This window comes from Microtus ochrogaster, chromosome 16 (genome assembly GCF_000317375.1).
Source record: "Microtus ochrogaster isolate Prairie Vole_2 chromosome 16, MicOch1.0, whole genome shotgun sequence".
NCBI lineage: Eukaryota > Metazoa > Chordata > Mammalia > Rodentia > Cricetidae > Microtus > Microtus ochrogaster.
This window is the reverse complement of record NC_022018.1, coordinates 30033834-30056968: the sequence shown is the minus strand read 5'-3', so window position 1 is coordinate 30056968 and position 23135 is coordinate 30033834. Positions and strand designations below refer to the sequence as shown.

Below are 23135 nucleotides of genomic sequence, written 5' to 3'. Positions count from 1 at the left end.
GGATGAGTAGGAATTCTCCCATCAAAGAGTCATGATAGCATTTGCCTCTGTGGGGCCTTGTAAGTAGCAGTTATGTCAACTTGCTTTGTAGTCTGCTTCTCCTTCTGTTTCTTTTCCAAACTGTATATCAGGCAGGCTTCTTTGTTCCACATCAGTCTGAACTGATTCGAGAACTTTCAACCTTAGCAGGATGCTATTCTTCATGTCTGAGAGCTCCATTCTCATTTCTCAGGGATTTGTGGTAAGCTTTGGATGCTTTTCCTAGAATAGGAGAAATCTGCATAATTCATGAGTTTGTGTGTTCTGAGTACTTGGAATGCCTCTGTTCACACTGCTCTTCTTTCTGTGAAACTTACAGGATTGTTTTAAATGTCTATGTCTAGATGATCCCACCTGTGTCCTGCATAAACTGAGCCGTGTTTCCAGTTTTGGTTTATGTTGCCAAATGACTCTAGAAATGTCAGTTATTGTTTTTCAACTGCTCCTCTGACAAAGGTGTAATTGTTGCCTGTATTATTGGTATGTCCTAGGAATCACAATAACACTCCAAATATCTGCACATAATGAAATACGCTCCAGACATTAATACCAAGCACATCAGCATTCATTAACACATTTACAATAAACATTAAGTGTTTAGTCAGAGGTTGGAATCTCTAAAAATCCCTTCAATAATTCACCTCAAATACTGATAGACAATATTAACATTTTTTCCTGTTTGTTTAATGTTTGATTTCCTGGGAATTCCTACTTTTCTGATCTTCCCTTTCTGTCCCCCAAGTTTCAATCACATTTCATAAAAGATTCTGATCTTCTAAGAAGTGATTCATTCTACTGGAATGCACTGTCTCAGGAGGGAGACACAATTTATTCCCACATTATATGTGGAAATGCCATAGGAAATTAATTTAAAAGACAGGATGGACTTGTGTTTAGATAAACTGATGATCCCTTGTCCAGGAATAAACCCCAATAACCTGACATAGGTTACATCCATCTTTCCTGGTTTTCTAAAACCAAGCAAACAAAAGCAAAACAGATTATTTGTCTTTACTGATTAGTGCTGGCATAAAACTAAAATGAGGTATTTCAGCATGTTTCACAGCCTTAATTCATTATAGCAGAAATTCTCAAGATGGTAATGATAACTCATACACTTACTGGTTTATATTCTTTCATATCCACCAGGCATACGAAGACTGTACATGATATAAAAATGTATAATATTATGTGGTAGACTGCAGAGACAAAAGATGGATACAGAAGGAAAGTTTTCTGTAAATTATTATAAAAGAAACATGTGCCAATATTTGAAAAGTGGAAATGCACCAAAAGTGAAAAGAGCCAGCGTTACAAATGCCAGTGACAGTGTTGGAGTCACAAGGCTGGCAAATACGGTGGCTAAAACAATAATTTTTTTGTATTTCTTTTGTTTTGTTATATTTGAGTCAGTCTCTCTATGTAAATCAGGTTAGCCCTGAACAACAATGACCCTGCCTCAGTCTCTCTAGTCCTGATGTTACAGGAGTGTATGGTGATTGTCTCCAGAGTGTGACAGACATCTGAAAATCTTCTATATACTATTGATTCCTTTAAGAAAAGCAAACAAACAAACCAACAAACAAAACCCCCCCAAAACAGAAAGAAATCTTAATTAAAGGCCCACCCAGAGCTCTGACATGACACTCCAGCCCGAGGATGGAGAGTGATACATCAGTATTTCTGTTCCATCTCTGTATCTCCAGGAACTAGTGTCCTTACCTCCATGTACTCACCTGGACCTCTGTGGTGCAGACAGGATCTGGAGCAGCTCTGGGAAGGTGACACTTGTCAGGTCATATTTGACTGTCAGGATTTGTGGGGCTCTTGGCTGACATCAGATATTGCAGACTTCAAGTTTCATGTGGTCACAGTGTCAGGGGAAGGAAGGCCTCTGCAGAGCCCCGGTCCCTGAAGCACCGCTTCCCTCTCTCCACAATTACTACATCTGCTTAGCTCAGAACTTATTTCAAGCTTAATTATGGTTTAATTATTCTGCGAGGAAAGATGTGAGTTGAGAAAATGAACAGCTAAGTTTCTGTGTACGGAGCTTACTGTGTCTCTGGACTGTTTTTCATTTTCCCCAAAGTGCCAAGCTGTGACACAGAGATCAAGTCACCAACTTTCCTTTCTTAAATCCCTCCTTGCCAGGGTCAGAATGAATGATGCTCAACACTGGGGATTCATGTGCAAGTCCCACACATGGACTAGAACAAGTTGAGAGTCCTTTGTTCTACCTTTCCCCGTTGTAGTGAAGGTCTTCGTTGTAACTGATTCTTTCATTCCTTCACATTAAATGTCATATGGGAATTGAATTGAATACTTTCTTAGCCTTATCCCCAAGGCAATATTTACTCATTATAAAACTTCAATGACATTTCTAAAATTTACGTGTTCCCAAGAGTGGAGCTTGTCTGCACATTTCATTCTAGTTCCTAGGAGGCCCTACCCAGCACAGATGGAAAATGATGTAGATAAATGTACATGGCTAAGATTAAAAGTGATGACAACATTAGGTTGACGTAGGAGATGAGCCCGAGGCCATGGCTCTTCCCCTGTGCCCTGGAACAGTGACTAAGTGGTACATTAAATATGTCACAGTAGGCGGAAACTGAAAAATAATAGTTGTTGCCCAAAGTGCTCCATGGAATCCCCAAACAAGCCAGGCTATTGCCAAGACTTTAGGATTCTCCCCACAAACTGACTCCAAGGCTCCATCGCTTAACACCTCACGATATGACTCACTGAACTTGGAGATGTCAAGTCGATGCCTACAAAGAGGCTTCATCCCTCTGTTTCAGTGTCTTTGCTACGGGGAGGTACTCTGCATGCTCTCAAAAGAGAAACATACACACCAACCCAGTCACAAACCCTTTGTCTATAATAGTGTACTGCCTGCAGTATATGATAAGACTATGGTAGCACAAAGCTTGTGGCAGTAACCAGCTCCACATAATGAAAACCATGCTAGATACTGCTTGGTTAACTAAGAACCTGAGAATAAATAGCCCAGGAACCTAGAGTAAAACAAAATAGTACTAGTCTAAAAGAGGGGAAAATGTAGTGATAAAATGGCTTGATGATATTATGCTATACTCATCAATCAGTGCCTTGCTGAGCTATCATCAGAAAAGCTTCCTCCTGCTGCAGATGGGAACAAATACAGAGATCCACAGTCAGACACTACACAGACAGTGAGAGACCTTGGTGCACACAGCCCGGCATGGGATGTCTTCAACAAATCCCTCCCTTCAGAGCTCCGGGAACTCCACAGGAGAGGATGTGGAAAGAACATTAGCATCAGAGCAGATATAAGACACCAAGAAAGCATCTAAATCACCATGAGCAAAGCTCATAAGAATGCACAGAGACTCAAGCAGTAAGCACAGGGCCTGCATGGGTCTGCACCAGGCCCTCTGTGTGCTTCCAGTTCTTATGGAATTGTTGAGTATGTAAATGAGTGGGCCTCTGATTCTTGCGGCATCTTTTTTCTTTATTTACTTTTTATTGACTTTCTTTACTTTTCTTGGTTTTGTGGAGTTTTGTTTGTATTGGGTTTTTATTTTTTGAGAAAGGGCTTGGAGTTTGGTGGTTAGGGAGGAGGAGAGGATCTGGAAGTATTTGGAAAAGGGAAAGAATATAATAAAATATATATGAATTTAAAAATTGTTTTAAATGTTAAAAAATATAATAATAATAACCAAAAAGGTTCTTTCCTTCTGTTTGTATTTTCTAACTTCAATGTGATAGGTCTTGTTCTTTCTTAAGATATATATATATATATTAATATTATATGTGTATATATATAATACAATGAATAAATGAATGGAAACTTAATCATTGGGGTACAGGTTAATGACGGAACTGTCACTTATAGTTGCTGGCATAGGTAAGATCAGTTTTCTTCAATAGTGCAACATTGGGTACATCAACCATTCTAGGACTTCATATTCAAAAGTAGTTGAGCAACATATAATTTTACTCCACAGGTTTTTGTGTGTGAATGTATAGCACAAATAATAAAACCCCATAGACAGATATTGGGGTTCAACCCGAAAAGCAGAAAAGCAAAGCAGCCAAGCCACTAGAGAAGTCTTACCTCCATCAAGGCTTGGCAACTGCAGACTAAGATCAAGCCTCTCTCTCCGCCCATTTTACATTCCCTCCAGTCCTGGGATTTATGGCTTGACTTCTTAGTACTGGGATTAAAGTTGTGAGCCACCACCATGTGGATTTGTTTCAGCACTGATCATGTGTAGGCCATCTGCCTCTGTCTCCCAAATCCTGGGATTAAAGGTGTGTGTCACCACTGCCTGACCTCTAGTGGCTTAGCTTCTGAATTTTAGAGATCCCTTCTGATTTTTAGAGAACCTTTATTTATTAGAACATTAAATATCATGAAATGTATGCATATTTGTTTGGTTATAGTTTGATGTTTTTTTCTTTATGAATGTTTATTTTTTATTCTTCTTGGTTTTGGGAAATTTTGTTCTTGTATTGGGTTTTTATTTTTTGAGAAAGGACTTACAGTTTGGTAGTTAGGGAGGAGGAGAGGATCTTGAAGTACTCAGAGGAGGGGAAGAATATAATAAAATATACATGATTTTAAAATTGTTTTAAATGTAAAAAATATAAGAATAGTAAAAGTAAATTAAAAATAATTATCTCTGATCCAACAAGGAGCACTTCCCTTTGTCGTCTTTGTTATTGTTTTTGAGCAGTTGAGGGCTGTTTACTGGGTATAGATAAGTTACAGAATTTGCCTGGGGAGCTGGGTCCAAGCTTGACTGTATTGGCTCTCAACCTAATAGGTAAGATTTATACTTGTAAAAGACAGAAAAGAAAAACTGCTTCCAATAGAAGGTTAATGGTAGAACTAACAGTAGTACAGAACAGCTTAATATATTTTAAAGTAGGGTTAGATTAAATATACTGTATTTTTGTAAAAGACTTAAAAGAACATTCCAATTTAAAACATCTGACTTACTATTTTTTGTAGTCTGGAATGAGATACAATGAACAGGCAATTATAATATTTAACAGTAAATATATGTGCATTCACACCAGTTGAATTTAAGTTTTATTCACATAGAGTTAAATGAAAAGTGAGCGAGAGGAAGCAGACTAAAGGCAGGACAACATGAGGAGAGCCTACTGCTGGAGCTCTATGACTAGGGGCAGAACCTCTGACTCCTCCCTTTGTTAAGCTCAAAGAAAATGGCTACCGCCATGGTTGTCCACATAGTGCAACTATTTAAATTTAGCCATCTGCTGGTAAAAGTTAGAAATGTGCTTGGCTTTTCATAGCTGAAAACGTGAGAACCTTGGGAACCCCAGGGCAGCTAGCTAGAAGTCTCCAGGCTAGCATGGGTTTCAACAATAAAGCTGAACTGATTCCTAGCCCATTGGCTCAGTGGAGAGGACTACTCTGAGCAGTCCTTACAATGGTGATGACCACATACAAGAGGTCCGAAAAGAAAAACACTACCACTGTTGTTCTTTTGGAAAACTACAACTCCCATGCTCCCCCTGGACTACGGATACCTGTCGCTCCCCGTTAAAAAGGCAGGGCCACACGAGGCCCTCTCTCTCTCTTTCTCTCTTTCTCCCTCTCCTCTCCCCCCCCTTCTCGTCCTGCCTTTTCCTCGTGTGTCCCACATCCTTTGCCCTTTTGTGTTTCCCTCCCCCATTAAAGTGGATCCATGTGGGAGCCGCCGTGTCGTGTCTGTGTTTGTTCCGCCGTGCGTGTCTGTCCTGTGCCCCGTGTTCAAGAAGAACACACCTGCACCCCCTTTTATTATTTTTTAAGAAGAACAACCACAACACACACACACACACACACACACACACACACACACACACACACCCTAACAGTGTAAGGACCACTCTGAGTGGTTCGCTCATGTTTTTAGCTACGGGAAGCAACGAGGCAGAAAAATATTTGAGTGGCCCCTGGCCCTGAAAATGAATGCACCGCTCAATGAGTGCAGTGCTAAGGGAGAACAGAGAAAGGGCAATCGCGTGAGAGGCACTAGACCAAAAAGGGAACAGTCTTACTGATTGTCCCAGTGGACTGGTGGAAAGCTGGGGAGTGGGCTGGTAGAAGATCCAGGTTTAGGACTTTCACCCCCAGCGCGGCAGCGGTAGAAACAGGACTTATGAATGGAAGAGAGACAGATTCCACTTTTGCGGTGGTAGGCACCACGGGGGTGGGGTTGGGGGTGGGGGTGGGGTGCCAGCGGGATAGAATGCCTATCATGCCACCTAGCTGGGAATCAGAGTCGAGCCTACAAGACAATGCAGTGCAAGGCCAGGCAGTGATGAAAGAAGGGGGAAGGGAAAGAGACAGAAGTTGCCTTTCCAGAAAAAGGGCAGAGAGAGAGAGAGAGAAAGAGAGAGAGACAGAGAGAGAGACAGAGAGACAGAGAGAGAGGAGGGGGAAGAGTAAGGAATTTAGAGACAAAAACATAAGTAAACTTTGAGACTAGGCAAGAAATACCTCAGTAAAGATGGCGGGACTTGGTCACTTGACCTGCCCTTAGTTAAGATGATGGTGAAGTCACCTGACCTTAGTTAAAATGGTGATGAAGTCTCCTGACCTTAGTCCAAATGGTGGTGGTCACGTATTGTATGGAGAAACCACGTTTTTAGAGCCGAGGGAGTTTTAAATATAATAACATCTGTGTGGCCACACCATTCATACATCTTTTTATACATGAAGTAGAAAGGAAAATTACCCAGCACCGTGAGCTCCCCGTCATGAAGAGGAAAAGCTTGAACTGGAAACAGCTGCCTCATGGATCCGACTAATCTTGTTGATTTCTGTGGGACCAGCTATAGTGGTGGCAGAGATAGAATAGAAGGAATAGGAGCAAGAGGAAAAGACGTTTTTAGGTGGATGGGAAAGGGGCTGCCCAGCGAAAGGAAAAGCAGAGCCAGCGGGACACCAGCAGAGCATTTACATGTGGGTGGCAGGGATAGTTTGAGGAAAAGCAGAACCAGCAGGACACCAGCGGAGCATTTGCAGGTAGGTGGCTGATAGTTTGAGGGTTTATATTTCATAGCTGAAAACATGAAAACCCACAAAAACAATGAATGAACACCACAGGCCTGTAGAAGAACATCTTCTCTCTACAGGCAGGGTGTTAGTGAAGCTGATTGGCCCTGGTCTGGGCAACTCTGAAGCCAGAGCCTAGAGGCTGTCCTGGATGGTCTCTCACAGTGTGGACCACTTTACAGGTGATCCAGAAGAAAAGAAAAGATAAAGTAAAGAGAAAAAAAAAAGCAAAAAAGAACAACAACAACAAAAAAATCCAAGGGAGCTTGGGTCCTAAAGCGAATGCACTGCTCAGCATGTGCAGTGCTAGGGCAGAAGGACTAACGTGGGTAGTCTGATCACATTTATAGCTGTGGGAAGCAAGCAGAGATGAATGTCAGTGAGGAGCTCAACCATAGCTGCGAAGGTTGTGGCTGGGGGCAATACCCCTGTTTCTAGGAACACCAGAGGATTTCCGGGAGCTCAGTGGTCAATTCCTTGGGTTCAGAGAAAAGGTTAAGCTGACTGGAAGGGGAAAACTCACCAATGGAAGCCTGTGGTGTGCATAAAGGTTGGTGCTCAGGCAGATACCCAGCTCCTGAGCCCAGAGTTTCCCATGTCTTCAATCAGCCCACCCGCCAGTGGGAGGAAACGTGGAAAGAGCCTGGCAGAGTCACAGAGCACCAATGTGATAGTTTAGATAAAATAGCACAGTTCCCCGGGGGGCAGCAGAGGGCCACGAGGGTCAGCTGGGTCCCACCACCCGTGGACTCTGTGGGTCTCAGGTGGGTGGGAGGTTGCGGGTGAGAGACCTTGGCATGTTGGCAGGCTAGCTGGTCCCATGAGGAGCTGTGGTGGGTGAGAGATGGATAGACACCAGCAGAGACTGTGGGTATTTATTTAGTGGATCATGGAAGGAAAGGGAAGGAAGGGGGGAAAGAGAGAGAGAGAGAGAGAGAGAGAGAGAGAGAGAGAGAGAGAGAGAGAGAGAGAGAACAGGCTGGAAGCAGAAGGAAGATCCACTTGCTTCAGCAGAAGGTGGGGTGGGGTTGGGAGATGGCAGGGCTTGTCTTTTTAAAGGGACAGGGTAGTACCCAGGAGACAGACCAGGCCAACAGATCATAACACCTGCATTTTGTACAGCAAGCTTACAACAAATATTCCATTGTTACAGGCTGACAACTAAGGGTTATAAACCCTGACTGGGGAGATTGTTCTGTAGTTAAAGTTCTTTGCTTCCATGTGTGAGTGCCACCTCACTTAATGCCTGGTGGGTGGCAGCTTGCCTGTAACTCCAGCCTCAGAAGGGAGGAACCATGCAGTCCTTTCGTTGGCTCTCCTTCCCTACTGCATCTGCACCACTGTCTGCATGTTCTCCTTGTCTGACTCTGCACATACTCAACCTGCACTGTGCACAGTCAGTCTTATTCTGCATTAGCACATTTCTCTCATGCTTCCCTCTAACACACCTTTCTCCTACCCAGTGTGGCCAGTGACAGCATCAAGGGGCGACTTTTAAAATCTGCCATTCTTTTACTGAAAGTTCTTCAGTGGCCTCCTGTTATTCTCATAACCAAACCTATACAGAGTGTCTATTACTAGAATTTTTGTTGCCAAGTCCTGATCCCCATCTCATTATTTTCGTGCCTTCTTCCTTCTGCCAGAGGTAAGAATATTCGTCCACCAAAGTTCAAATGCAAAGTATTACCATTCCATTTAGTTTTTGTGTTCACTGAGAGATAGCGTCCTTGGTTACCTACTATATAAAGCGAGAAGTGTTTTCCATAGATACCACTTCAAAGGCCCAAATACTCAAGGACACTGCTAATCAAAGAATTCTTGGATATATCCCAAATAAATAATAAACTAGTGTGCAAAACAAAACTACACATTTTATTCCTATTTATTGTTAAATTAAAGTATAATTACATAATTTCCCCCTTCCCTTTCCTCCCTTCAACCTCTCTCATGAGAGAGCTCCTTGCTCTCTCTTAAATTCATGACCTTTGGGTCCTTTTTCTTTAAATGTTGTGTTTGTGTTCATGCGTGAGTGCATGTGCTCTTAGTTATATAGATAGAAGATTCTCAGAATATAGAATGTTACATGTATATATATATATATATATATGATTTTCATGCTAACCATTTTTTTACTATCTTAAATATTAAGATAGTAGGCTCAGGCCTACTCCCTCAATAGTCCCAGAATCATGCCTGGACCTGCAGAGGTCTCTCAAGGCCACTTTTATAACTTATGTGTGCCCAAGACTGGTCTTTCTGTGTACTTTGTATTCTACTTCCTAGGAGGCCCTTCCTTTCTTGCGTGCAAAGAGATGTAAATAAATGTGCAGAGCTAAAGTAATGACATCATCATATGTTTTGAGAGTTGGACTGTGGTGATCAACCTCAAGAATTAGTCAGGCATAACAAAATGGCCAGTAAGGGAAAAGCCCTAGGTGGCCAGCTTTAGGAATGTAGTCTAATGGTTGAGCAAGAGAGAGGAAGGGGAAAGGGCAAAACCTGCCAGTGCCATGCTTGCCCTACTCAGGCCAACATGTGTCTGACAGGCCCAGGGCTTCAGCCTTTCTCCTCCCCAAGGGTGGGGCTGATTCCTGGGCACATGTTAATTCTTTGGGTTTATTGTATCAATACTCAGATAGAGAAATAGAGGTGACAAACGTCTCTCCTTAGAACGTCTGCTCCCCTACCAGCACAGTTCCACCATGACACCTCTTTCCCTGTTGGTCTCACGCTATGGCTCCTGTGGGTGCAGACGTGGATAACCATCAGTTTCCCTCATTTATCTAACGTGAGGTCGTACACAGCCTGGGGCAGCCGTTCCCACTGCGGTGTACACAGAATTCTCTAAGCAAAATGTCAAGTGCTCTCACTATATCCACCAGATGATGTACTGGAAGGAAATGGATAAGTACATTTTGTTATTTTTGTGGGAATCATTTCACACTGTATCAAAGGTACCTTTGTTGAAGATTCTGTATCCCCTATACTTTTAAAGATGCATAAGAAAATATAGATGGCATATGGATCTAGGTGAGGAACAGATCTCTCATTCTGTTCACACTGTCCACTCATGAGAGAGAGAGACTGTTCGCTCGTGAGAGAGACTGCCCACTCGTGAGAGAGACTGTCCACTCATGAGAGAGACTGTCCACTCAACTGTCCACTCATGAGAGAGACTGTCCACTCGTGAGAGAGACTGCCCACTCATGAGAGAGACTGTCCACTCATGAGAGAGACTGTCCACTCATGAGAGAGACTGTCCACTCTTGAGAGAGACTGTCCACTCATGAGAGAGACTGTCCACTCATGAGAGAGACTGTCCACTCATGAGAGAGACTGTCCACTCTTGAGAGAGACTGTCCCCTCATGAGAGAGATTGTCCGTTCATGAGACTCACACAACCTGTAAATATAAATGCTGTAGAGAAATAGCCCTCCTCCCTAACATGCATCTACTTTGTAATACTCTGAAGGTGATCTTTAACCTAGTGGGATCTTATTAAAAACCCTACTTTATCTAAGCAAAGAGCAGTATTATACAAGCCAACAGTGTGGCCTTTCTCTTTTTTCTCTCTGAAGAGTTTCAACTCCTGGACTTGGGAGAGACCAGGAAAGACTGAGCTTGTTTCCTTCCTGCCCGATGCTCTTTTGATCCTGAGAGTTGGTTCAGCTCCACATCCATCAGGAACTGTTGAGGTGTTTCTGTTTCTCTTCCAGCAGGAACTGTAGTGAGCTGATGGGCAGCTTTGATGAACAGCTCTTAGCCATCCCAGGATCCTCCAGGCAGCACACACAAGTGACAGACAAGAACCTCCCTGGGGAACCTGCAGCACAGGGAGCTGCAGGGAAGCAGGGTCAGGGGGCATCCTGAACCCTTTCTGTCCTCCTGGACCTGGGGCTGTGAGTGCTCATCACAAGCAACATCCTTCTGCTGGGCAAAGCTGTGGTTCTTGGCCTTCACCAAGCGGATGTCTTCAGTAGCTCACTACCCAGGTCTCCTGGTCCATAGCTCAGCGTGCACCTGTGCAGGTCAGTGGTGAAGGAGCGTGGATTTACAGGCAAAGTGATTAGCAAACCCCAGATGTTCAGTGTCGGCCATAGTGATTGACAGAAAGCGAGACCTTGTACTAATGAGGCTCTGGCCTGGAGTGTGGTCTATAGACCCACAATGGCATCATTTGAGAGTCCGTTTGCCAGAGCTTCTCCTGGTGATTATTTGAGATCTGGGATTGTTGGGGAGATCGAAGAATGCAAGCCCATTTCCACCTTGTCTGAAGGTCAGAGAGTTCGGAGACTAACAGGTTTAATTGCACCTTCTAACTCAGGAGGTGGTTACCTGGCTCTTTTGAAGTTAAGAAAGCTCAGTGCCATCCTGACAGGAGGTCAGGATATGCAAATGTACTTCTGCTCCTTTCTTTTGTAACTATGAGGTCACTTGGGAAAGGGCAGTCTTCAGTGTACGAGACTTGGGGTACCTCAGCTACCTAGGGGACAGAATGCTAAGGATTTGATGTTTAGAGTGATAAGGCCATCGACTATGTGAGTTAGCCTATGTATCATGTTAATAAAGTCTTTTGTTACCTTCTCCCCCAGTTTCATTGGGTATAAAAGCTGTGGAAAAATAAATGCGGGGGTTCCAGAGTTTCAGTAATCCCTGGAATACCCTCCCGGTACTGTTTTAAGGTTTCTGTCTTGTTATTCTATGTGTCTTCGTACCCTTTATTTATATTTCTTCAATTCCCACGCTCCTACCTGGTAAGAGGTGATTTTGTTGAGGCCGGTCCTGGACAGATTGTCCCTCCTTGTCATCACTGTTTTCCTAGCGGTTTTGGAATCTGATAATGTCAAACAATTGCTGACCACTCTGCTGTGTTAGGAATATTTTCTAACTGAGCCACTCCGCTCATACAAAATAATCCCAATCAAACCAAATCAGACCAAATTAAAAGATATCTGGGTTTAATTAGATACCTGTGCTCCCAGGTGACCCTAAGGGTAACAGAAAGCTGCCAACTGCAACCACTGGAGAGGAAGAGGGATAATCATGTGTTTATTTTTTTGGGAAACAGTTTCAATAGCCTGTGGGAGCAGATGGGAGCCTCCCTGGACAACTGCAGCCTAGTGCCCTGCGAATGTGGGACTGGTGAGCTTTCTGGATTCTCTGAGGACACTTGGGCTGGAGGCCATGGAGTTCTTGGCACCAGAACTGTGCTACCGTTTAGTAAGGTCATGTCACCTCGGCTTCACCAAGCAGATAGATCCCCAGTGTTTCCTCGGCACCCTGGTTCCTTGTCGGTAGGCCAGCAGGGTGTCCTGCACATCGTAAGGGATTCAGGGGCCAAGGGAGTGCTGGCAAACAAAAACAGTCACAGTGGGTGACTGGGAGCCAGTGGGAGAAACTCCAGTGTTAACAACCTGTCGACAGGCTTTACACATTGGTGTGCCTGTGAGGGGATCAGGGGCATTGTCTCCAGGCCTGCAATGGCATCATTTGAGAGAGCTTGTTTTCCGGAGTGTCCTGTGCGAGGACTTTAAGACCTGACCTAGTTATATTGTCCCACTGCATTGACATTAATTTCTAAGCAACTCTGGAATTTAGCTGTGTCATACAGCTGTTGACCAAATTGACCTTGATGTGCTGATGTCTCTCAACTCCGCCTCTGCTTTACTCTCTGCACAAACTCACCTCAGATAAGGGTCATCTCCTCACTTCCGCCAACCCTCCCTTGCTCTCATGCTCTTCCTTTGGAGGCAAAATGAGATACTGATTTCTGGCATTAGCTATACAGGCAGCATTTCCCCCAGTGCTAATGAGAAGTTGAAAGTCACATGACAACATTGGTGGAATGGGAAAATGGTAAGAATCTACTTTCCACCTTCCTAGAAACCCTGAATTTAAGATGGCGTGGTGCCAGACTTCTTAAGAAAATGAAATGTATTGTTATATTATCTAATTTAATGTTGTGACACACTAACATATCAAGGCAAATGGAGTTTGGTGGGGGAATGCCCGCAATATCAGCATTTGGGATTTCCAGGGATCTCAAAGTCAGCCTCTGCTATGTACTGACTGCCAGACCACCCTGTGCTGTATAGAAAACGTAGGTCTTCCAGCTCTAACATTCATCATGGCAAATCAGTTTACAATGTACATACCCTCAGCTCATAGAGAATGGACATAGAATGTAATTTCTACACTTCTCAGTGAGCATGCAAGACATTAGGAACACGGATGTCTCTGCTAATTATAACATAAGGACTGAAACTAGCATAGCCAAATTCTAAAACTGCTTTAATATTTAGTAAAATAGAATCATGTGCCCCTGTGAAACCAGTGTAGAAGGAGAGAATGAAATCTGACCAGTAGAAGAAAAGGAAGCAGGTCATTAGAATGAGAACGCTCCAGGTAGCTCTGATTTCTGGAGGGGAATTGTGCGCACACCTGGAGCTGTGAAGGTAGAGGACGCGCTTGTGATGCTCATACAGACGGAGAGCCATGGACCCGCTGCTCCAGCCCATCAGACTCTGGAAGATGACATCACGAAGAGTCATGAGGGAGAGGAAAAGCCACTTGATTTTATGTGTTGATGGCAGCATATAGCAATGGTCAATGAATATTCCAGGTAGAGACATGTTCAAGCTGTTCCCTGATTTGATGTAGAAGAGTAAGTTGGAGCTTATGAGAACATTAACTATCCAAAAGAGGAGGAGAAAAGGAACGACTTGCCATGAGGTCTGTGGTTTTAGCTTTGTCCAAAGGGTGGTCCTGGGACTGATGGTGACAGCCTGGACCACACTGAGGAGACAGGTGGTACAGATGGATAAGCCCCGTGCCATCCTTGCCAGAAAAACCATAGCTTTACAGCCAATATCTCCGAGGAAGTTTCTGAAATAAAACAGTGTGGCTATGTCTGTGATCCCTGTGGTACAAATAATGATCATATTAGAAAAGGCCAAATGAATGAGGATAAGGTCCATGGGCTTTTTCTCAGTCCCCAAAGCAGAAGTGTACACGTACCTTATGAATACTATGATATTTCCTACAATTCCAGGTACGGCTAGAGAAAGGAAGACTGTTGCTAGGGTAATGTTATTCCACTTCATCTTCTGACTTCATGCAGTACACTAGGGAAAAATCATCTGAGAAACATGTATAAGGTTTCTCTGTTTATTATGACAAGAGTGGTCTCAAGTTCTTTCCTTGATGATGCCTGATCTTAGTTTGTTGTTCTTTTTGGTTTGCTTGGTTTGCTTTTAGTTTTCAGTTTTCAATTCTGGTAGAAATGATGATAATTACAATCAGGGCATAAACTTGATAGTTTCCTGAATTCGCAAAGATCCATCATCTTTCAAGGTCATATGACTATACTCTCCCCAGACAAAAGCTAAATGCATGGCACCACACTGCCAGTTTTCTAAGCAACACAGTCCTGGGTTAGCTTGACAGCCTCCTTCTTTTTCCCTCATCACACCGAGTGGGACCTCAGGCTCCTGGACAGTGTTGGTGCCTCATCCTGATCCTCTTCACTGCCCCATATAAAACCATCACTCAAATGGTTGTGGAACTAATAAAAGCCTTGCAACTTCTCAAAAAGTTGTTCTTGGTCAATGGTCCAGGTTCTCAGAGGAGATGGTATAGTATTCTCTTCCCAAGCCCTTTGATCATAAATTAGACAGAGGTTAGTGAGGTAGTGGGAGCATGGACATCTAGATCACTGTCCTCCATGTGGAATTAAATGTGATTAAAGATTATGTTCCAAATCTTCGTGGGTAGAATAATTTTGAACGTGATTTCCTGTTTACTCCACTTTATCCTGTTGTTACTCTTTCTCCTGGGATCTCTTCCCCAGCATAACACCAGGAAAACTGTTCCTGTAGAGTCTTAACAGAGGCCTGCCTTGTTGATTGTTTTAAGGTTGGTTCTGTCTAGTGATGCTCTCGGTCAGAAATCCCTCAGCCTGTGAGTCCTCCCTGCTATCTCACACTGTGATTGCCATCATTTTATGTATGGTATCTCTTTCCCCTGTTCTTTACTTTCTACATTGAAGTCAAAATGAGCCTTTGAAGCAGAAACTTACTCCATTTGTTTCGCTCCTCACAAAACACAGAGAGCTTCACATGACAACCTTAATTTCTATCTGTCCTAGACAATTTGACATCTTCTCCTCATCAAAATTATTTCTGACTTACCTTGAACCTCCTCTTACAAATATAACATTGGCACCTACCTTCCTCCAGGAACATGAAATAGCCAAGGCTCATCTTTAGTTAGGGAAAAGGATACTCACATTCTCTCGTGATGGTTTCTTTCTTTATTCTCAATTCTTCTGTATTCTCTCTATGTTCTTTCATTGTCAATTAAAAAAAAGGCATTTCATGATGAAATTTTAAGACCTATATGGCAGCAGGAAAGTCTAGCTTCTTCTGATGGACTGAATTGGATGGACTGGTCTTGGACCCCAAAGAGCCGTACAAAGGCACATTTATCAATTGTAACATGTGGTAGCCTGCACATATAACTCAGTTTCTGTCTGGAGTCATTTCTGACTTAAAGAAATCATTTGAGTTCAAGCTTGCCTGCTGTGCTGTTTCCAGTAACCTTGAGGGCTATGAGTAACATCTGTTAGCTCATAGGAAGAGCACTTTTGCCCAGATTAAAGAGCACATTTTTCTATTAATATTTGGGCTGCTGTACGCCAGCCAGAGCACTCCTCTTTAGAGAATAGAAGCTGCTTAGCTGAATGAGTTAATGCACCTGCTTGAGCTTCCTCCCAAGGACAGTGCAGGGAGGTGGTTAGCTGACTGGACTACTTTTTGTTCTGCCTTTTACCTGTAATTAGTACATATTCTGGCTAAGTAGTGAACTCGGGGCTGTTTGGTATTAACCTTCAGTCCTCCCAGTCTATCCTATGTTTTCTTTTTTTTTAAATTGATTTTTATTGAGCTCTACATTTTTCTCTGCTCTCTATCCTGTCTTCATTTCTCTTAGCCTAACATTTCCTCTGCCTCACAGTCCCTTCTCAGGGTAACCCCAGTGGATTCCTTCCGGAGCAAGCTCCAACAGCTACACAAGGCATTTCCTCATACATGTCTTACTGAAAGGGACCATCACAAGCCTCCGTGAATCTAGTCCTTTATTATGCATTGTGTACAATAAATACACAATAATACAAGTACCTCAGATATGCCTGAGGTGTCTTGTGACCAAAGTCATGGAATTGGCCACAAGGGGTCCTCAGCAAAACAATCACTGTTTTCCACAAGGATTCTTCAAGGTCAAGGCACTTCTCAAAAAACAGCTGTTCGGCCTAATTTCTACCCCGTGCAGTGATTCTGCTGAATTCCTACAGAGCACAGGGAAAACCTTCTTTCAGCTAATGATGCACACAGAAACCTATGACTGCGTCTCTCAGCATTAGCATCTCTCAGCATTAGCATCTCTCAGCATTAAGATGAAAGGAATTCGAGTCAGCCTGGATCCTCAGATTCAACTGTTCCTCTTAATCATTAACTTGAGCTATGATCTAGGTAGCTGCTTAAGAGAAACTCACAGACTCTAGCTGTGTAACATTTCCTTGTATTTTTTTTTATTTATGAAAACAGCTCTGTATAAGCTAGCATTATTATTATCAAGAACACAGTACAGCTTAGGGAGGAATCATGTTTTATCATGACCACAGGTAAAAAAAGAATGGGATGTTTCCATGAGAGAAACTCATCCCCTTACAGGCCTGAGGAATCTCCCCACACCCAGTTTAACCATGGCAGATACCAGAGAAAGATAGCAGCAGCAAACATGACAATGCAGAGCAGAAGCAAAAGACATTCTGGGGTCTGTGGTCTCGGGGCCTTGCCTAACTGGGATTGATCCATCAGAATCTCCTGGTGGGTGGACACCTTTAACTTCAGTTGCCACCTGCTGCTCCTTTGACATGGCCACAGGCACACTGGTTTTCTATGTTTTATGTAAGGGTTAGCGGAATGCCTGATTGAAAACTTTGTAGGTTGCTCAAGGAAGCTGCTGGTTTTAAAACCATTTTAATCACAGAGACGAAATGACAAGTCAATTTGGGGAAAATTTGAGTTGATCTCTTTCCTTAAGATTGATAAAGCTGAGTATCCTGGAGAAGTCAATTCATTTTAGATGGTACACTGGGGAAGTAGTCTGTACTTCTCCACTTGTGCAATGATGTAGGATACCAGGCTTCAACCAGTTTAGTGGAGGGCATGGGTTAGCTTTTAAGAAACTCATCAACAATGCTTTATTTTCTCTCAAAATCTGCCTGTATTGATCTGTTCATAATTTGATAGCTTTTCATATGGTCCTATGTGATCACTTATAGCAAATCTTATAGTGGTGAAACTGTCTTTGATTTCCTAAACAGTGTGATATGTGAGTTGAAAAAGCTGCCCCCATACATATAAAGACACACACACACACCTATTTCAGGGTGATTATTAAGAGATATTTACATACATATTTATTAAACTTTCCCAATTCTTACTCTTAGCATGTAAGAAATAGCAAAGAGTTTGGGCTGGAGAGACGGCTCAGAAGTTAAGAGCACTGACTGCTCGTCTAGAGGACCTGGGTTCAGTTTCTAGTACCCTTGTGGCTGCTCCCAATGTTTCTAACTGCAGTTCCGGGGGACCTGAAGGCGTGCTCTTGTCTCCATCACATATGCACACGGTGCACAGATATACATGCAGGCAAAACATCCATACACATTAAAAAAACTGTTTTAAGAAAGGGCTGAAGATGTAACTCAGTAGGTAGAGCACTTGCCTAGCATGTATAAGTCCTGGGTCCAATCCCCAGCAGTACATAAAATCTGGTAGTGAACAACTCTAATCCTAACACTGAGATGCAGGCAGGAAACGCTGATGTTCCAGCTCATCCTTAGCTATATAATGACCTGGGAGGCCAGTCTGGGATATATAAGATAAATCCCAAAAGAAAAAAATAGAAATAGCAAAGAACGACCTGTGTGAAACTAATCAAGTCAGGGTTTTCTTTCAGAAATGGCTCATGGACTCTGGGGACCAATGCCAGGCCCAGAGCCATGAGAGAGAAATCCATAAACTAGAAAAGGATAAATTGCAAAATTGACAAGCTCAAGTTTGGGACCAATTATCCCGTCTTTCAAACTCCATCTTTCCTAACCGCTCTATGCCTGGCTTTGAACATTTTGCTTGGCTCCTTTAAGAATCACTAATGTAGGGATGGTGCTTGGTGTCATTCACATGTGTTGTGAGAATCAGCGGAGCAGAGATGTGAGAAACTTAGGACAGTGCCTGCTCAGTGTTAACCACGCTCTAATGCATTGTTCTGCGATTTGTGTCATGTCAGATTCCCCCACGATTCTCTGCACCGTCCACTGTGTTATGTTTTGAGTCTGGGCAGGAAAGCCTCAGGAATAATAAAACCAGAACAAAGAAGGGCAAATCCCCCTGCCCCTTTCTGAGAGATGAGAGGGCACCAGACCTAAGATACTGTACAGTAGAAGCTTTTTCTCCTGTGAGGACAGCACACAGCCTGGAGAAACTGCAGAGAGGAAAAGCTTCCTCACACTCAAGCTGAAATCTCAGCCCATGTCTGCTCGACCTGCCTGGGCTTTCATGAGAATCTCTGGCCCAGTGCACCCCATGCAGCTGCACAGGGCTCCCTCATGGACATAGAAACAATTCTGCACTGCAGGTGGCAATGAGAGCCTGCTTTCTTCCTGGATCCTGTCACCTTTCTTTCTCACAGTGACAGAGGAACTCCGATCCTTCTCTTCAACCAACTTCCCTCCCCTTTCCTACCTCACAGCCCCTCTGTCAAGGTGAAAGGCAGCTTCAGTCCACTGTGACTTGATGGAACACTTACCTGTGGAGTCTGTGCAGGGCTCAGGGTGGGTGTTCTCACACCACATCCAGGCTCTGTTTATCATCCTTAAGCCCTGTGTTCCCAGCAACTGTCACTGCTGTTAGGATGTCACCATCAGGAGTTTGGCTTCTCCAGAGGGCAAGGGCTCCTGATGCACATGTCCTTCCTGGTTGCCAGCTCTGCACACTCCCTGGTGGCCTGCCATTTGCTGAGGCTGAAACTCTCTGTTCCTAATTACAGTCCCTGTGTGGTGACAAGGAGGGCTGTGAGGATGAACAGCATCCTGAGTTCCTGGCTCCTGGGAAATTGTCCTCCACTTACCCCAAGTCAGTTAGTGAATTGGGAGAAACTTCTGAGAGGCTGAACACCAGGGCTGGAGAGATGGCTAAGTGGTTACGAGCAATTGCTGCTCCTGAGGAGGACCCAGTCAATTTCTGCACCCTGTAACCCATAACTCCAATTCCAGAGGATCCAGTATTGTGACCTCCATGTGTATCTTGCACATGTGGTACACATACATAAATGCAGGCAAAACATACAGATAAAATGATTAAAAATAAAAATAGTTAAGATGAATCAATCTAATAAAAATAGAGGTTTCAAGAAAAATAAAAAGAAGTTCAGTAAACCAAGAGCAAAGAAGTTGAAGGGCTAGAGCCAGGGGCTGATTTTCAGGTGTGGTGTCCAGGGTGGAGCTGCAGGGGACGGTCCGGAGTCTGTCTGTTGCTCTGAGTGCTGACTCTGTGCAGAGCAGTCAACTCCTCTCCTGGCCAAGTTCTCCCTTTCTCCTCTCCTTTGGATGTAACTCTTTAGACTGATGTTCACTGTGAAACAATGGGCTTCTGTCTCTTGAAGATCAGTTGCTCAGTTATTGTCCAGATCACGTCGAGAAGGGTTATGTATATTTAACTCTAAGCTGCACACATCAGTTCTGGGTCTCTAACAGCAAGCAGCTTGAGATATGAAGTCCTTAGTTTTCATTGCCCTTAGACAGCAGAGGAGATCCAAGGAGAGGACCTACGACTCACCCACCATGCACACAGCCTCCATGTGTCACCACCTCCATGACTCCTGTGTGACGTTGTTATGGATGATGGTCAGGAATAAAGCTAAACAAAGATTTAGGTTTAGAGTTCTTGTTTTGAAAAGAAAAAGAAGTGGGAAGTACTGTGAGGCAATGATCTTGTACCCTGTAAAGATATGCCATTTGTATTGGTTTAATATAATGCTGATTGGTCAGTCACCAGGCAGGAAGTATTGGGGGGTGCGACTAGAATAGGAGAATTCTGGGAAGAGGAAAGGCTCAGTCTTGCAGTCATCATCCAGATGCAGAGGATGCAAGATGAGAATGCTTCACTGATAAAAGGTACCAAGACATGTGGCTAACACAGACAGGAACTATGGGTTTATTTAAGATGTAAGAGTTAGCTAGAAATATTCATAAGTTATTGACCAAACAGTGTTGTAATGAATATAGTTTCTGTGTGATTATTTTAGTCCTGGGCGGCCAGGAATCAAACAAGGAGCCTCTGTCAACACTTAGTGTCAGCCCTGGACTGCTGGGGGCTTCTGTATAGACATTTTCTCTCCTTTTATTCTTTTTCAATCTGTGACTTAGAAGCTCTTTCTAAAGTGTGTGTGTGTGTGTGTGTTTGTGCATGTGTGTGTAAGACAAAAATCACTTCATATAGTGTATGCAAAGTTCACATGTAGCTTCCCTTGTAGCGTGTAGGATATTAACTCTCCTAGCCTGTGACATTCAAGGTCTTCACTCTTGATCATAAAGTCTTCAAATTCACAGTCATGCTTATTTCTGTACTGACTCAGTGTAGTATTTCCTTAAACTTTCATTCAAGCCCTGATGTTTTTCTGCTTGATCTTTTTTTTTTTGGGGGGGGTAGTATTTTGGTTTTTATTTGGCTTATTGAGTTTTCTATTTCTAATATTTTTGCTTATTTTTTTTTCTGGTCTACATCCTGAATTTACTGAGTGTTATTTCCTCCTGCTTTTCTGAGTCCTCTTTAAGGTCACTAATGATTAGAAAAACATCTGTTTTGTTGTTCAGTATATCAAACATTTCTTTTTTTCATGTATAGTATAATGTGTATGAAGGTAGGGAGACTCTTGAAGTGGATTCATAAAATACTGTCTTTTAAAGCCCTTGCTGCTCCTTTTTTTTTTGCTGATGTTTTCTTTTTAAAAATATGGAACGCTTCACATATTTGCATGCCATCCTTGTGCAGGGGCCATGCTAATCTTCTCTGTTTCATTTCAATTTTAGTATATGTGCTGCCGAAGTGAGCACTTGATGCTCCCTTTTTTATTTTTTAAAATAACTGTTGTTTTAATGCTCTAGGAGGTTTCACTCATGCCCTGACATTGAGGATGATAAGAAATACTTGTAATATGGTTAATATTTCATTCCTTACAGATGTTTTTGAATTTTTTTTTACTACTATGGGCTGTTCCGTTGTCAGTTTTTATTGAAGTAGGCATTCCCATAGCAGCAAAAGTTTGGAGAAGAGAAGAGCCCACTGCAGAAGCGGTCTCTGAGGACTGAGGTGTAGCTGAAATATTAGAATATGCATTAATTAATTAATTAATGCAGATGTGAAAATACGGCACCTGAGGCACAAAAGCAAAGTGAGTGTCATCCATTTGTTTTAATTTATTGGTTTTTTTAACCCCCAGGATCAACTCCAGCTATATAACTAACACTTACAGGAGCACACACAGGACGTCCTTCCATAGCTCCCCTCACTTGTTTCCTTCAGCGGGACGTGGGTTGTACACAGAGTCCATCAGCACTAGTGTGTGGTGCTGGGGCTCCTTCCCTGGAGAAGTAAAAATTGGGCAGGTGAGTGGGTTAGCTTGCTTGTTTCCATCTGTAGCAAAACCAGGAAGGGTAGAGTGTGGGCGAAAATTGGTAATAAACAAAAGGAAGTGTGTGGATTTAACCAGATGTTGTAGTTTCTGTAGTAATGGGGACATAACAGGATGTGAAGACAAAATTGATGCAGTTTCTATCACTAGAAATAACCCTATAATGTGAGCAGAATATAAAACAGTATTTAGGGGCTTCTGGATTAACTGTAATAGATTAATCAATGTAGTCTGTCCTATAATAGATTGATTACTATCCGGATCATTAATTCCTCCTATACTGTTGGATGAGCCATCAATAAAGTAAGTGCCTTTCCACAGAGTGGAAAAATATTGAACAAGTTTTTGAAATTAGAAATATAGTTTTTATGAGAAAATCCCATAGTTTGCCATACGGATAATGATTTCCTATGCTTCCATAGTAGTCTGCAAATAAGAACTGAAAATCCACAGAGTTCTGTAACACTCTTAAAATGGATGCTAGCACAGCAAGGGACAAATCCTTATAATTGTTGACATTGGGTTCTCCCCTGATTTACTAATTGAGCAAGAAGAGTACGGTAAGCAGTTAGTGTTTTATAACCCTTGTGGTGTAAACAAGTTTGTGGCAAGGGTTTATCTTCATGTGCTGTAATACCTGTAGGAGACAATTTCGTGGGGAAAATAAGTTTAAAGCTAGTGAAGGCTTCACATGATACACAAATGCCTTCTCTGGCCAATTGAAATGGCCTCCTTTGCCTCTCGAGAATATCTGAGGACTTCCCAATGCTGTTTCTTCTTCTTTACTTTTAAACAGAGTGATTAGTGCATATTTAGATATCCCTAAAGTAGGATTCAGCCAATTAATATTCCCTAATAATTTCTGAAAGTTTTTAGCTTTTTAATTTGTCTTTTCAAATAGATAATTTTTTTGTTGTTTGATGGTGTTTTAGTAAAAACTAGTTTTCCCATATATTCACAGTGTCTGATCCTTTTACTGATTCAGGCTCCATACTAAGCTCATATTTATGCAGACTATCTTGAGTCATGTCATACATGATTGTAGCTCTTCCTCTTTGGAGGTCACTGTCAGGATATCAATATATATATATACATGAATAATATAAGCTGAGGAAAGGCTCACCTCACAGCTCTAAAACCTTTCTACATAGTATTAACATTACATCAGTGAGTTTTTCATACTTTGAGGTAATCCAGTCTATTCATATCAAAGCTGAAGTTCATTATGATTGAGTGAGGGAACAGAAAAGGCGAAACACATCTTATCATCAGGCTGAATATGTATGGT

At 42.6% G+C, this 23135-nt stretch overlaps 1 protein-coding gene and 1 non-coding gene across 2 annotated transcripts; both read right to left on the bottom strand.

Annotated features, from left to right (window-relative positions):
- Window positions 1–13296: 13296 nt before the first annotated feature.
- On the bottom strand, window positions 13297–14199 carry LOC101996604 (putative vomeronasal receptor-like protein 4). The gene has a single exon (XM_005354932.1). The coding sequence runs from the start codon at window positions 14197–14199 to the stop codon at window positions 13297–13299; it is 903 nt and encodes a 300-aa protein (XP_005354989.1).
- Window positions 14200–21162: 6963 nt separating this feature from the next.
- On the bottom strand, window positions 21163–21269 carry LOC113456899. Its single transcript, XR_003377625.1, has one exon. It is a non-coding gene; the product is annotated as a U6 spliceosomal RNA (small nuclear RNA).
- Between the last annotated feature and the right edge of the window lie 1866 nt (window positions 21270–23135).

Bases quoted from the DNA above. Each gene is read 5' to 3' on its own strand.
- LOC101996604 (XM_005354932.1), bottom strand. From the start codon at position 14,199: ATGAAGTGGAATAACATTACCCTAGCAACAGTCTTCCTTTCTCTAGCC.